At 33.7% G+C, this 17470-nt stretch overlaps 1 protein-coding gene across 3 annotated transcripts in view; it reads left to right on the top strand.

Annotated features, from left to right (window-relative positions):
* The window catches only part of CSMD3 (CUB and Sushi multiple domains 3), a 1185533-nt gene that overhangs the window by 881347 nt on the left and 286716 nt on the right, over positions 1-17470 (top strand). For all 3 annotated transcript variants that reach the window (XM_029923716.1, XM_029923715.1, XM_029923714.1), the window contains 3 exons: positions 1345-1536; positions 8859-8997; positions 12877-13064. In XM_029923716.1, coding sequence (XP_029779576.1) covers positions 1345-1536; positions 8859-8997; positions 12877-13064 — 519 coding nt within the window. The remainder of the gene's footprint in view (positions 1-1344; positions 1537-8858; positions 8998-12876; positions 13065-17470) is intronic.

Raw genomic sequence — 17470 nt, 5'->3', positions numbered from 1 at the left:
ATAGTTTAATAATAATTTAAATGGAAATTTTAATAGCTTCTTTGTCTTGATACTTAATTGCCATATGCTTTAGGGTAAATCCACTTTATGATAATTCAACATAATATTTTGTTCCATTAACCTGAATAATTAGAATTAACTATTATTAAATGTGTCATATACTGTGTATAGTACAGTTACTTTCTTATGGTCTTATACTACTCTCCTTTTCTGTAATGATTTTCTTTAACTTTTTATTTTTAGACATTTTTAGATTTATATGTAGTGGTAAGAATTAATAAAAAGAGATCCTATATACTCTTCACCCAGTTTCCTCAGTTGACAGCTTCTTACAAAACTATAGGACAATATCCCAACCAGAAAACTGACATCGATACAATCAATCTTATTCAAAGTTTACTAATTTTATGTATATTTATGTGTGTGCGCACGTGCACTTATTTAGCTCTATGTTGATTTTTTTGACCACCCCCACCACCACAGTAAAAACACAGTATATCCATCATAAGGATCCCTCATGTTATCTTTTATAGCCATAGTCACTACCTTCCATCCCCTTCCCCTAGAACTCCTGGTACCCACTAATCAATTTCCAGCTTTCTAGTTTTGTGACTTCAAGAATATTATATAAATAAAGTCATGCAGTGTGTAACCATTTGATACTGCATTTTTCCACTCTGCTTAATTTCTTTCAGATATGTTTAAGTTGTCATGTGTATTGTCATTCCTTTTTATTGTTGAGTTCTGTTCCATGGTATGAATACACAGTTTAAACTTTTTAAAAATGTTTTTTATATATTTTTGAGAGACAGACAGAGACAGTGTGAGCAGAAGAGGGTCAGAGAGAGAGGAAGATACAGAACTTGAAGCCGGCTCCAGGCTCTGAGCTAACTGTCAGCACAGAGCCCAATGCAGGGCTCGAACCCACAAACTGTGAAATCATGACCTGAGCAGAAGCCAGACGCTTAACCGACTGAGCCACCCAGGCGCCCCTGAATACACAGTTTAATCACTCACCTGTTGGAGCACCTCTCTTTTGGCCTGCACCTTTCTTTTCTTCCTCTGCATAGTCTTTAACAGAGCATCTATTGATTTTCAGTAAACCTGTTATTTAGCTACTAAAATGTCATGCCCTTTCTTGATACAAGTTAACACACAAATTAACAAAACAAAAACAGTTAAGATTAATTTTCATGCAGGCATTTTAAAATTGGCTCAAGCATTTTATAAGTTTATTTTCCAAAAGCACATAGGTATGAAGAAGGTTCCTAATCGTGAGGTCTGGAAATTTGACATTGATTTTGGTAACATCAAAACTAAAGGCTTGTTTTTGTGTTTTGATAGGTTCTGTTGCTACTGCATGTCGTGACCCAGGGGTTCCTATGAATGGGACTCGAAATGGGGATGGACGAGAACCTGGGGACACTGTTGTTTTTCAATGTGACCCAGGATATGAGCTTCAAGGAGAGGAAAGAATAACCTGCATTCAGGTAGAAAATCGCTACTTCTGGCAGCCCAGCCCACCAGTCTGTATAGGTACGATTTAAAGAACAATTAAAGTTTTATATAAGTATCAAACGATGGATAAAATGGGTATTGATGTTATTAAGAACAGTATTCTACAATAGATTCTATATGGGATGTAAGATATCAGAAATCTATGAACCTCCAAAAAAATGCACAAAATTTTAAATGACTATGTTTCCCCCTAAAGAGAGTCCATAATTTCATTAGATTATCACCTAAGGAGAAAGTCTATAATTTCATTAGATTCTCAACAGTTTGGAGATAAAAAAGAAGAAAAAGGAGAAGAAAGAGGAAGAGGAGAAGGGGGAGGGGGAGAGGGGGAGAAAAGTTAAAAAGTTAAGGATCAAAGCTCTTTAAAAGTCTCAATTTTCCCGTATCTACTATATAAATGTAGTTATTCACTTCTTTTAAAATTTAAAGAGTTGATTCAGATTCTACATTTAAAATGGGTCATATTCTTCTTGCTTCTCTAATGGCTATTTCTTCTAAGATAGAAAATTTTATTGAAATTTAAGTTTAAGTTTAGTTTCTTAATTCTAAAAAAAATGTTTTTATTTTGATGGTCTAAGGATTTGCAGCAGCTTGGTTCATACTTCCAATTATCTGCTTTTTGTCTCCATGCCCTGTTCTTGATTTTCAAGTTAGACATAAGAAATTTAAGATACATATTATATCTCTACCGATAGGAGAAATGTTAGAAGAATGTAGCTACCACCTTCAGAATTAAACCTGCTATATAATCTTTGTAAAATCCCAATATTGCATTAAAATTAAAATAGTCTAATCTCAATCCCTTTACCTCAAGAGTTCTAGAATTGGTGTCATCTTGAATTTATGATAGATTTTGACCAAAGTATGTTCTCTCTACTCAAAATTTTATTTCTTTACATATTCTCTCTTATTACCCTGTAAGCAACTTGAAAGAAGATCCCATATACACTCATTCATTGTTCATGGTTTTATTTCTTATTTCATTCATCATATGCAAATCTAGCATATTTAGGAAAGAAAACTTTATTTTTGTTCTCTTATATCCAACTCATTAATACATTTTCAATGATCATTTCATAATGATTTTTTGAGTCATATGGTAATAGGAAGAGCGTTTAGTACTTCAGTCAGAAGTGAACAAACTCAAGCACTCAATTAGATTTCTTTTACCCCACCTTGTAACTTCTTAGCAAGAGCTGCAAGCTAAAAGTCAATAGCCATTCAGTGTTTTCTAGGCATTGGAGGATTTCCTAGACATGGAGGATTAAGCAGTAAAACATGACAGAGAAGTTCCCTGTTCTTGAGAACCTGCTTCCTAGTGAAATGAAAACTAAAAAAAAAAAAAAAGACTACATTTTCTCATTACACTTTTTGTATTTTACATGTTGGTATTTAAAAAAAACAACAATGCACAAAGCAAGACATATCAAAAGGTTCAAAACAGAGAATAGATAGTTCTAGACTTCTGTAGAAAATGAAGCAGAGGGAGGGGGAGGGGGGAAAGAAGTGGTGGTAATGGAGGAGGGCACTTGTGAGGACGAACACTGGGTATTATATGGAAACCAATTTGACAATAAGCTATTTAGAATATATATTTTTTAATTTTTTAAAAAAGAAAAGCAGATAACAAGAAAAAAAGTGTATTAAAGAGACTTAAAAAAACACAAAATAAGGACATATCTCGAACAAGTCAGATTTAGCCATATTTCCCTTCACTCTTCATTATTTCAATTAAAGACATTTTGCTCTTCATGTATCACTATTAATTTCTAAATCATCAATCATTTACATTTACCACATTTACCATAACTACACTTATAAAAGCAAGGAATAAAATACAGTGAAGAAACATTTTCACAGAAGAAAGAGACTGAAACAATGAACTTTTCATTTGTTTACTATTCAATTAACCTAAAAAATTCCAATTATATTAAAACACCACATTCCAAAAAATTGGAATTTGACTTGGTGTAAAGAAGTGATAAAACACTACAGACTTACTGTAAAACATTTGCTTTGTCATAATTCTTTAACCTAGTTAAAAATGTTGCTTATTAGAAGGCTATATAATATCAAATGTTAGACAACTTTACACTAAAATTTGAGAAAACAGTAAAATATAAAACATAAAGGATGAAAGAGTTTTGTGATAGGCTATCATAAAATTCCAGCCTACAAAATTCTTCGTAGACAAAAATTAGTTAGCAAATTCTAATTCTAGGGCCAAAAATAGTGGACCATTAAATCTTATTTAAAGTGAGCAGGTTATGGAAAGTTTTTGTATGGGTTATGATGCTGTGTATTATATTTTTGGAAGGAAAAGATAGCTTGAGGAGAGGATATGCATTAGACCTTCTCTGAGGAAGAAAATAACCTAAAAAATTTCTGAAAAATTGCTAAGACTGCAGAAATCTTGACCTCTGAAACTGATAAGAAAGAACTCTATGATTGGAAATACTATGCCAAAGATTAAACCTTGAACTTTTTAGAAACTCTATAAGTCTATGTCTCAGACTCTGCAGCATAAAGCATTTTGCTTGCATGTAGAAGTAGTCCGCCTTAAAGCAAATGCCAAATGGAAGGAAGTCATCTTTAAGAGAGTTAATAGAATTCATTCCAACAAAATTGACAGTGTGAAGATTACCTTGACATTGCCAGAGGGAAAGTAGTCGCACTCCATATGAAGGTAAATAACGAAGCCGTTAGTGTGGGTGGGCTGCTGCTAAAGTCAGTACACACAAATAAAACTAAATGGGGTCAGAGAATTAAGAAAATTGTAAAATAGTTAACAGTAGTTGCCTGTGTAACTACCTCTTGACAAATTACACTGAAAACAAATCATTAATTTCAGAATTGCATGGAACTGAACTGAAAATTTAATTCACAAATCTATTTGACTTAAGGAGAATCTTATCCTGGATACTTGATGATTAGATGCATAGAGATTAAAATGCATTTTCCAAATGCTGTTAAGTTTAGTATGTTTAAGGCAAAGGAAATTTTGTTTTAATCACTGAATATTTGGGACATACAAATGTAGATAATATCTCTGCTTGTTTCAATGGCTTTTGTAGATTTTCAAAATCAAGTACAACAATGAAATATATTGGGAAAACTTTGATAAATAACTTAAATAATGAAATCAAAAGTATTTATACATGATCTTATGCATGAATTATAGTATGATCATGGAAAATATACAGTAAGATACTTCAAAGTACATATAATATATTTCTTATACTTAAAAAATTTCCATATCTTTTGTGATAAAAAATATAAACATATAAACATATATATGGACTATGTATGTGTATAAAATCTCTTATAATTAAAAAGACCAATTTTCCCTATGAGAAATAAGGAAAATTGAAACAAAATTGCTCTTCTGAGTGTCCCCAAATTACAGGTAATCTCATTACATCAGCCCATGAAAAAAATAAAATAAAGAACATATCACTATCAATCTTGGTTTTTTATTTGCATATATATATATATATATATATATATATATATACATTTGACATTATTACACATATTTTTTAACTTTTTTCAAGTTCACATATAATTACGCAAGTCTTAAAGGCTAAATATGCTATTATTTTTTATCAAAATACATAGCTACAAATTCTACTCTCATTCATCTTTAGTTATTTTTACTATTTTCATAGTCAATATAAAGAACCACTAGCAATTCCACAAACACTTATGGAATAGGTAGTATATGCTGAATCCCAAGTTTAAAATAACTTGTAAGTTACAGTCTTTAGCTTACAGATTAGTGATGAATGCAGACACTTGAATGAAATATTTAAATAAATATGGTCAGGAAATGATCCAAGATAAAGGTGTGCATGCTAGAGTAAGTTGAAGAGAGCTGAAGTACAGCCCAGACTGGGAATTTTCAGGAAAACTTTCTGGAGGCAGTGACTAATCTTGAAACATAAGTTAGAGTTATATAAGTGTAGAAGAGAAAAAAAAAATCATCAAAAATAAATAGCCTGGGCAAAGCATAGAAATGCCAGAATAGAAGCATTTTGATAGAGTTTGAGTGTAAATTATGTGTTCAGAGTGGTAGTTGATAAAATTGGGGGGGTTACAAAGGTCAGATCATAAAAGTTACACTGGAGCTGAGGCATTATCATGTAGACAATGTGAAACAATTACAGGACTGTATGCATAGGCACAGTATGATTAGATGCCTTTTATTGGGAGAAAGATGAATTGGCAGAAACCAGAGGCATGAAAAACAAGAAGTCATTGCAATAATTCAGTAGGCAGATAAGAATCAGATCTAGAAATTTGGTAGTAGGCAAAGAAAGAGGAATAGGTTGAAATACATCAATGAGGATCTATAAGGTAGAGTCTTGGCAGTGTTTCTTGATGGATTAGATGCATGTATACAGTGAAGAAAAGAGACTCTTAGCTTCTAGTTTGGGAATATAAGTAGATGACAGTGCTAATCAGACAACTTAGAATACAAAAGAAGATATAAATATGAGTTGAGGTTGTCTTGAGTTGAGTTGCTGTGTCTTATGTGCCCATAGGCTATCAAGTAGAGAGAGCCAGTAAGCATTTGGGCATATGGTTTAGAATTAAAATAATGGACACTGTCAACATGGAAGAATGTAATAGAGCAGAAATTAAAAACAACTAGGCAAGAAACTCAAGATAATATTACAATGATAAGATGAAGTAGAAGAAGAGACACCTGACAATAAAACTGAGGTTTGTACAAACACACTAGAAGAAAATTTGAAGTAGTTTCATCAACAAGGAGGGTGAATCTAAGGTGAAAGCCAACCCTGAAGAATGGCTAGAGATATGAAGAGAAAAATCAAATGAATCAATACAAAACTCATTCCAGGGTAGGCTAAGAAGCAAATGTGTTGGGACACAGAAGCTGAGGGAGATGGCAGTGTTTGGAGAGGGACTGAGATGGGGGAAGAACCTAACAAAGCCACTGAGAGTCTATAAGTAACAAAAAGGTTTCTGTGTCTCTGTAAATATGATTTAAAAGAAAAACAATTCTAAACCTGAAGATAAGTTTTCTCAGGATGAACCCTTTGGTGTTTTTCTTTGAGATTTTTTCCTGGTGATGACCTGCTTTGCTAACCAAGTTATTGTGCCTATCAATAAATACAACACCCAACTGAAGAAAAAACTAATGAGATTAGACCTCCTTTCCAGAAGACTTAGTTATAATTTTATATATATATAAGGAGAGACTTTTTTCATAAAATCTGTTGCAGTGTGTATGTTGAGGGTGAACCATTGTAATAAGGAAAACAATGTGACCATGAGATACAAGTATTTCAGGAGTTAGACCAAGGGGATTCTTCTCATATACAGTGAAGCACACAAGGCTAGAAATAACCAGGTTTAGGGAAGCAGGATGAAAGTGTGGCTCAGTCAATCAGTAGAACAGAGAATGTCTTCCAAGTCCATCCTAGTCTCAAGAGGAATTGTATGCTGGGTCAAGGCTGCAGGTGGGCCAAAGTTCAGAGACCCAGAGGAAGGACAAAACACTAGCCAAAGTTTGGTTACAAGTATTTTATTATGATTAACGAGCGAAGTCAGCTCGTTTGAGTCAAAGAATAGTAATCTACAGAATCTTAAGACATGAAAATAAAGGGGCTTATTTAAGGGGTCCTATCTAATACATAAATGAGTTTTATATGACTCATATGGGGTAGGGTGGTTCTTCACAGTAAGGCCATTTAGCCAAACATGAAAGGATGAGGAGATTTCTTAATCATTGGGTAAAATTCAACATTTTTGGTTGGAAAAAAAAAAAAAAACCATGAAAAGAAATAGGTCATAAGGAACTCTGTTTTATTTTTTGGATGAAAGAGATCTGAACATGTCTGTACAGAAAGGGGATGAAACCAGAGAGATTAGAAGTGACAAAGATTCCAGAGAAGGAAGAGAGATTATGTGACCAGGTAGAGGGTGTTATCCTGATTAACAGGAGGGACTCTTTATCCTCTGATTGTAAAGAGAAATATTCAGGGGACATTGAAAATTGAAGAGGGAGGACTGCAGAAAGTTGACATATTTATGTCTAATCATTGGTAAGTTCCACAAAGATGTGTAGGCAATAGGTAAGCAATGATAAATAAAGTCTGAGCAAATACATAGCCTCAGGAGAGTGGGAAGGAACTGAGGTTATCTACTGTCCCTGAGACGCCAAGACAAAAGGAATGGAGGGGTATAGAGAAACGTAATAGTGGACATCCATAACATAGGTGGCAAAATTACCAAATTATAGTGATGATTTTGCATATCTAGATTCAGGCAAAGAACAGAGTTGTGAAATGTTGCTGCAAATCAAAATTCTCCTTCTTCCAAAACCAAAACCAGTTTGATGCCGTTAGAATAATCCAAAATGCCTTATAACTAAATTTATGTGATAAAACTATAATTTTAAAACTCAGATAGGTGAAGGTTAATGTGCTAAGTATGTTTATGAGACATCATGAGATCATGATCTCAATCTGTCTTCCCTGTGTGTGTATATGTGTGTATTTATATCCCTACCCCACAACTGGGGCCCTCCGTATCTTCATGTCTCTATTTTTTCTGAAGCTGTCAATTCTGTATATTATTTTCTTATAAGCTGTTAAACACAGACTTAAACAATAATCCCTTAAAGAATCTATTCCCTGAATTTCACTTAGAAGTTTTTGAGCCTCTTCACTGAAGTGTTTCAGAAACCTCTGTTTGGGACTGTAATAACTGTAGTGTCTGTCTATTTTCGTCAAGTGAGATAACTAAAATTTAGGGATATGGTAATATTCAGTATGAGTGTTTTATTGTAAAATGCTGTAGGTAATTATCCATTCTCATTCATTCACCATTGTCAAAGACTCTTCCTCCATAAATACATAAAAAAAGTACCAGGGAAGGTGTGAATATGAGCCAAATATATCATAGCGCATTATTCCACTTAATAAGCTCTAATAAGAGCTTTTGTTTTGATTTGTTTTGTTATTTTTCTTGCAACCTTCAGATTTTTTCTTACCAACTATCCATACTTCTTTTCTCAATGCTATCTTTTACATGAAACAAAATATTAATAGAGAGAGAGAGACGTACACAGGTAATTTCTTGTCTTTGAAACCAGTAAAGAAGCTAAATTCATTGTAATTATGTATATATGTATTTAATATTATAATGGTCTCTCTTCAAAGATAATGCCGTATTTTCAAGCATCCAATACTAGAAAAGGTTAGGTCTATATGAAACCTTCTAAAGTTTTTTAGAGAAGTGTTTACACAAATACTGACAGCTAATAATTTTATTAATCACTTAAGGGTTTTGTTTGTTTGTTTAAATTAAAGCACCCTGTGGAGGCAATTTAACAGGATCTTCTGGCTTTATTCTTTCGCCAAACTTCCCTCATCCATATCCCCACAGCAGAGACTGTGACTGGACCATCACGGTCAATACAGACTACGTTATCTCCTTGGCATTTATCAGGTGAGTTCCTGTACATTTCTACATTTAAAAAATATATCATTTTTAGTTATTTTTCTTTAGCATTCACACTAGGCAAAGTTTTATTTCTGTATATGACACTTATATTGTATTAATTCCAATACCAATGCTTTGCCATTAACACTTTTCAAAGGCTTGTGTAGTAGTGTAGATGCTAGTGCAGTTCTGAAGGCCAGTGGGTGAACATCTTCACCAGATTTCAGTGTGGAAAAAAATGTTAAAGGTCGAGTGGCTTATTGACCCTCATGAAATGTGATCTCTTTATAACCTTTTCTCTTTCCCTGTATTTACTATCACTGCTTCAAAAAATTAAGTTTTTCCCAAACCTCAGTATTAAAAGGTCAGTATTTCCGGAATTTTTTTTATTTGTGTACCCTCAAAATCTTTTTGTAGTCTCTAAATACTCAGATGTGCAACATGACCATTAAACTTATAAAAACATATATTCTAACTATTATTTCTCTGGTGATCTCATTAAGCCAAGCTCACAAAGAAGAGTTTGATGAACCACTCCCAAGTGATTTCTCAGCATTACGTGTCTCATGGGAGAGCTTTACGAGACAGTGTTCCAGACTTCGCATTTGTCGGTCAGCAATGTCAATGGCAGGGTAGGCTTAGTACAGAAGTAGTGGAAGATGGGGGCACCTGGGTGGCTCAGTCAATTGAACATCTGACTTCAGCTCAGATCATGATTTCACAGTTTGTGGGTTCGAGCCCTCATCAAGCTCTGTGCTGACCACTAGCTCAGAGCCTGGAGCCTGCTTCAGATTCTGGGTCTCTTTCTCTGTCTCTCAAAAATAAATAAATGTTAAAAAAAAAAAGACTAAAAAAAAGAAGTAGTGGAGGATGCAGCCTCCTGTGTGGGAAAGAAGGCAGATGACTTTGGGCTCTAACACCACCACCACCATCTGTGTTGCCTTGAGTGCATTATTTATTTATTTATTTATTTTTGCAATGAACCTGTTTCTTCACATGGAACAAATACTAACTGTCACAAAACCTGGTCTAATGATTTTCCTTAATACTCCTATGAGAGGTGTTAGGTGTCAGCAATTCAACGAGTTCTAAGTAGAAAAGTTCCTTCCCGTCAGTGTCCAAGACTGATGTATGTTGGCTCTAGTAACACAGCTTTCCTTCTGCCAGTATGTTAAAGCTGCTTGGAATTTATGTAAAATATTAAAGTTAAATATTTAAAACTGGCCTTAAAAATTAACTTGAACTCATAAAAATTTGAAAAAGCATAACTGTACAGACTTTCTATTTTTAGAATTTGCAGTGATACATTAACAATTGGTAATCACAAAACAACAATGGTGATAAAGATAGTTATATGCCAGGATCCAGTTATAAGACAATTTGCTGAGGTTATTTATACTTATTTTACAGTTGAGGAAATGGCAGTGTAGACATTAGAAATGCCAATTTGAATGACACAAGGCCTTAGTGGACTTATAAAATTAATGTTCATAAATGAGTGCTAGAAGGCTGTATTAGGTGAAATACATGACTTTAATTTGATTTCCAGCTGTGTCATTTATTATGTGGCCCTAGGGAGATCACTGATGTTCAGGGCCTTAGCATATTTATTGGGAAAATGGAAATGATAATCTCTTTCTTATAACACAGGATTATTGACAAAACCAAGTTTATATTTATAAAACTGCCTTATAAAATAGGATGTACTATTAGAATGCACTGTCCATTATTTTTTCCAGGAAAAATAGTCATTATATCTAAGATTCTAAAATTTCCTTAAAAATATTTCTTTGTTTTACTCTCATTTTGAGTGTTTATTTTTTTTTAATGTTTATTTATTTTTGAGAGAGAGAGAGAGAGACAGAGTGTGAGTGGGAGAGGGGCAAACCGAGAGGAAGACACAAAATCTGAAGCAGCCTCCAGGCCCTGAGCTGTCAGTGCAGAGACCGATGCAGGACTTGAACTCACAAATCATGTTTACTCTCATTTATTAAAAAGTTATGAAACAATATTTTGAAAGATTTATTTAAGCCTAAACTAGAAATTAAAAAGAAATGGACTGCAGCCCATTGTTAAATAGGCTTTTGGGGCTTCTAAGGATAATGCATACCATCATATGACTTATAAAGCATCTGTTTCAAGTGATTCTGCCAACAGTGACATAGGTAAGAAGGTTGTAATACTGATCAAATCTCATTATGGAAAGAGATGAAGTTCAGAAAGTTTGTGTTTTTTCCCAGAAGAAGGATAGTGAGTAACAACATAAGGAATTCTCCTTTGATTTCTGCTATATGACAGCAAAAATTACCAAAATTTAGGCCTCATATCCACTGAAAATGTTCAAGAGTAATTGAGTAAGATGTGTGAAGATACAGTGAATAAGTAATAACAGAATAGAACAATGTGGTGGTCCCCTAAGTTTCTCATGGTACAGGGTCCCTTATTGATGAAAAATTTGGGAACGTCTGGAGTCTATGAGCCCTTCTTCACCACCACTGACGTGCACGCAGTAGCTGGATTCCTCCCTTATATGTGCACATGTGAAGGATTAGAACTGTTGTGGAAACTTAACCTCTATAAATCCAGGAAATTTGGAAAGAACATTTCCTACCTAACCAAATTTCTTATTTATATGCAAAGAAGATAAAACAATTGCAAGCTTTACTGGCTTTATTTTATATCATGAACTTGTTGATTTTTCATAATGACCCAAAATGAGTCTGTCCTTTCTTTTCTCTGCCACATTATGAACGAGATAATAGAGAAACAAATGATTGTATGTCATTTGCTTTCTGAATCTTTAGGTCTTATAATCATTCTGGAATAATTCTCATACTTTTGAAGGTTGTTAAGACAAATTTATTATGCAAATTTTATAATTCAAAATATTGACTTGAATAATTTTCATGTTAAAATATCCTTATTTACACAGTATTCAATTTTGAAAACCTGTGTGTGAGTTTGATCTCCCTTACATAAAGTTCTAAAAGAAGAAAATATATTTACTCTCAGGAAAGATAATGTCTAATACAATGCGCAGTACCTCATTTGAGTAATTTAAATGTAAATTTTGCAGTTCAAACTTTTGCTTGAATCTGATATGAAGAGCTGAATTTTAAACAAAAAATATGCTTGTAAATTTTGAAGTTCAAGGGAAATAATACCATTGACAAAGAAAAAGATGGTTACATTTTCATGATGCAAAATATCTGGATGAAAAAATTTTTTAAAAAAGTTTTTTTTTATTTTTTTAAATGTTTTTATTTATTTTTGATACAGAGAGAGACAGAGCATGAGAGGGGGAGGGGCAGAGAGAGAAGGAGACACAGAACGGGAAGCAGGCTCCAGGCTCTGAGCTAGCTGTCAGCACAGCTAATGCACAGAGCCTGATGCAGGGCTTGAACCCACGAACGTGAGATCTGACCTGAGCCGAAGTCGGAGGCTTAACCAAATGAGCCACCCAGGCGCCCCTGGATGAAAAAATTTTTAATTAGATGTTGTACTCCACATTTTATTGATATAAAGTAACTTACATAAGGAGATGTAGCTAACAAGGGCAGAAACAAGGCTTGAACTTCTATCTCTGACTTCAAACCTTATACCGTTTCATTAGATAAACTGCGTTGCTATCATTTGTATTCCCTGTAGACACAATGCCAACTTACAAATATTTGAAAATATCATGATGTCCTTTCTCTTTTCTGCTGTTTTGATATTCAATATTCAGAGTGCTGTTGCCAGGTAACTTTTCAAATCAGCTTACTTTGACAGAGTCTGTTGTTATTTTTAAAGATGTTGACTGAATTAATATATGATTACATGACTATCATACTTAATACCTTAGCAATAACCTTTCCAATTCCTTTTCTCTCTCTCTTTTTTTAGTTTTAGCATAGAGCCTAATTATGACTTCCTCTATATATACGATGGACCAGACAGTAATAGTCCACTGATTGGAAGTTTTCAAGACAGCAAGCTGCCAGAGAGGATAGAGAGCAGCTCAAATACCATGCATTTGGCTTTTCGGAGCGATGGATCTGTTAGTTACACTGGATTTCATTTGGAATATAAAGGTAAATGTGGACATTTGGTTTTAGCAGCCTGATTTAGAATGTACTTTATACAGGAGATTAATTTTGTGTTGATCATTGTCAGTAGTTATGTGTACATCTTACTGCATACTACCTACAATTCATCTCACAGAAAAACTCTCAATGTAGACATTTCCTATCAGTAGGAAGGAAATTAGCATTTCCCTAATTACTACCAAAGGAAATGTATCAGGCAAACAAATTAGCAATTAGTACATTATGGTAGGTGGCTAAGACCACAACATATTTTTAAAAAGACAAAATTTTTGGAGCAGAAGATTCATTCACATATGTTCAAAGACTACTTTCAGTGATAAGGAGAACAAAGTATACTGATAATTGCATTTTAGAAAATGTCTAAAAATACTTAAATGTATCAATATTCAGAGTAGGGAGAATTAAATGTAGTGATAACCAAAATATTTTAGAATATTTCTGTATTTAAATGAATCAATATCACAATGCCTATTGATGTGGTTTCTAATTTTTTTAATGTTTGTTCAGTTTTGAGAGACAGAGACACATAGAGAGCGAATGGGGGAGGGGAAGAGGGGGGGAAGCAAAATCTGAAGCAGGCTCCAGTCTCTGAGCTATCCGCACAGATCCTGGTGTGGGACTCAAACCCACAAACTGTGAGGTCAAGACCTGAGCCACAGTTGGACACCCAACTGACTGAGCCACCCAGGTGCCCTAATGGATGTTTATAAATATATTTTTCTTAACTTTTATGCCCAATGACTATAAGAATAAATAAATCTTAGTTGTTTAAGGTTAAATTTTGTTTTTTTAAATAATTGAGTTTATGAAGGATATACTAATAATTTATCTTAATTTTTAAGTTCTAAAAAATACATATTTTGGATTTGTTACTTGCCATCTGGCTTTTCTCATTATGAAATATTTTCAATAACTGAAAATTATACAAATTAACAAAACAAACTTCAAACAACCATCCAACAGTTGCTTCCAACCATCTGGAAAAGTGGAGGCCTTGTAACAATGGATTAGGAAACATTGGTCTTATGCCGGGTTGAACTGAAGTACCATACCAGTCTCTCCATGTGGAAGAGTCTGTCCCCACCATACAGGACCCAGCTAGCTGGCTATCCAGGCAGACCAATAATGAGCAATCAAGACTATTTTTAGTCCTACCCTTTTGATGATAGTATCTGCCTAATTCTTAATATGGTACCTATTTTTTCCATGCATGTCTGCTTGTAGGTATTTTAAGATTTTCTTTTTTTAATGTTTATTTATTTACTTTTGGGAGAGCAAGAGAGTGGGAGAAGGGACAGAGAGAGAGAAAGTGAGAATCACAAGCAGGCTGCACATGCAGTTCAGAGCCTGACATGAACTGTGAGATCATGACCTGAGCCAAAATCAAGACTCAGATACTTACACAATTGAACTACCCAGGCACCCCTGTATTTTAATGTGTTCTATCATGTACACATCCTTCATCCTATTTTCATACAAATTTTCTATTTCCATCATGTACATATCCTTGTGAAAATTATTTTTGCCCTTTACATTATTTTTGAGATTTATCAATAATAGAGATATGTACGCTTACTGCATTAATATCTTATGATATTCCATCATTTGTACCACAGTTAATCTACAAGTTTTTCTGAGAGACACAGTTTGTTAGAGTTTTTCACTACTAGAAATGAATCATGACGAAATGAACATTCTTTTGCATGCCTTCCTGAGCCTAATTGTGAGTCTCTCTAAGATATCTATCTACATAGGAATGGAATTATTGGGCCAAAGAGTATAAACCTCTTGACTAACTCCTAATTACCAAGTTATTCTCCGAAGAGGTTAAACCAGTTTATATTCTCAATAGCAAAGAAAGCATTTCAGAAACTTCACATTTAAAAAATTTAAGATATCATTGACATATAACATCATTAATTATATTAATTTTAGGTGTATAATATAATGATTTGATATATGTGCATATCGTGAAATGTTTACCACAATGTTTAGGCAACATAGTTATACATTTTGTGAGTGTGTGTGTCATGAGAACTTTTAAGGTCTATTCTCCTAGCAACTTGCAAATATGCAATACACTGTTGTTGACTATAGTAACCATGCCATACATTACATCCCCAGGACTTATCTTATTCATGAAAGTGTGTACCTTTTGATCCCATTCACCTCTTTCATCCAACTTCCATCTTGACCTCTGGCACCTACCAGCTGGTTCTCTGCATTTATGAATTTAGTTTGTCGTTTTAGGTTACACATATAAGTGAGATCACATAGTATTTGTCTTTGACTTATTTCACTTAGCACATTGCTCTCAAAGTCCATATAATTGTCCCAAAAGGGAAGATTTCCTTCTTTCATGGAAGAATAACATTCCATGGTATAGATACACCACATTTTCTGTGCTCGTTCATCTGTTGAGTCGCTGAGGTTGTTTCCGTGTTTTGGTTATTGTAAATAATGCTGTCACCTGCATTGGGTGCAGAAAACTTTTTCAGATAGTGATTTCAAGGAACCTCACATTTTTGAAGAATCTGCTCTTGTCACACTTGAAAGTTGTCATCTTATCTCATGTTAATTTTCATTGTCTTTTCTGTAATTACTATCAAGTTAAACATCTTTTCCTATTTTTATACTGGGGCTCCCTTTTTGTTAATTGCGTATTTCTACTGTTGCACATTTTTCTAGCAGGCTGCCTGTTTTTAATTTTGTTTATAGGAATTTTCTTTTATATTACAGATATTCATCCTTTATCCACGTTCCATGTTGTAGTAAAAATCTTTGGCAAGCATTTTCACTTTCTTTCTGGTTTCTTTTGCTGTATAAAAGTTTTAGAAATCAATATCAATATTTATTATTTCTTTTTCTTCATAGTCTTAAAGGCTATGAAGCCTTGAAACATTATTATGCCTTGATTTAAAAAGCCTGTCTCACATTGAATTCATAAAGGCATTTTCTTCAACTTTTTCTAAAGTTTTAAAGTTTACTTTTCAGTTTTCATCTTTTTCATATGTGTGGAGTTTATTTTTCTGCAAGCTAGGAATCTAATTATATTTTATTCTGTTTTTTATGTGAATAGTCAATGGTCCTAGTACTATTTTTTTGACAAGACAATGCTACTGCTGTCAAATATGAAATCTCTATATTGCTGTTTCTGACTAATCTGTTCTGTTCTATTGGCCTGTTTATCTATCCCCAAGCCAAGACTTCTCTGAATTTTACTACTATAGCTTTAAAATAAGTACTGACAGGGGCGGCTGGGTGGCTCAGTCAGTTAAGTGTCCAACTTTGGCTCAGGTCATTATCTCATGGTCCCTGAGTTCAAGCCCCATGTTGGGCTCTGTGCTGCCTGGAGACTGCTTTGGGTTCTGTGTCTCCCTCTCTCTCTTCCTCTCCCTGACTCATGCTCTGTCTCTCTCTGTCTCTCAAAAATAAATAAATGTCAAAATTTTTTTTAAATAAGTACTGACATGAGGAAGGCAGAGCACACTACCTTATCTTTCCTCAGAATTGTCCTGGGATCTATTAATCTCTTTAACTTTCATTTAGATTTTAAAATTAAGCTCTTTCTGCCTCTTGAATTCAATTGGTACTGCATTGTATTTATAAATTACTTGTCATAAATTGAAGTATGTGTGATACTTGTCTTTTTATCTATTATTATGACATATCTCTTAATATATCCATACCTTCCTCATTGTCTTTCAGTAATAGTTTATAATTTTCTTTATAAAAGTTTTTTCATCTAAATCTTAAATGTCTTATAGTGCCAGTGTAATTAGTGATATTTTTATTATTAGATTTTATTGATTGTTGCTAATGCATGGATGTTTGTAATTAACTAGGTATCTAGCAAACTTCTTATATTAAAGATTAGTTATAGTTTTTAATGGATTTTTGAGGGGGATTTTCTATGTACACAGTGATAGTTATGTTTTTTTCCTGTTTGTTTGTTTTTTCCTAGTCTATATACTCCCCCATCCCTCACCCACTTGGCTTAATGATCAGGGAACAAATTCAGTACCATCTCAAATTGGAACAGTGGTAGCCATCATTCTTCCATCATTACTGATTTTAAAGTGAATACATCTAATGTTTTACCTTTAAGTATGATATTTTCTATTGGTTGGGGCAATGTTAATAAGGGCTGAAATTCTTGATTCATTTTTTTCAGAGACATTTCAAGGTTAGTCACATGTAAAAATCATTTGCCTCTCTGAGTGAAGAAGTTTTAGCACAACAAGGTTAAGTAATTAGCCCAGGCATGTGGCAGAGCTAAGATTTGATTCAGAGTGGACTCCAGAGTTGACACGCTTATCCAAAATGTTACACTATCTAGAAATGCTTTCTTATGAATTATAGGAAGTTCCTTTCCATTCCTAATTTACTAA

Source organism: Suricata suricatta, chromosome 15, assembly GCF_006229205.1.
Source record: "Suricata suricatta isolate VVHF042 chromosome 15, meerkat_22Aug2017_6uvM2_HiC, whole genome shotgun sequence".
NCBI lineage: Eukaryota > Metazoa > Chordata > Mammalia > Carnivora > Herpestidae > Suricata > Suricata suricatta.
Note: the sequence above shows the minus strand (reverse complement) of the source record. Positions and strands in the feature narration are given on the sequence as shown.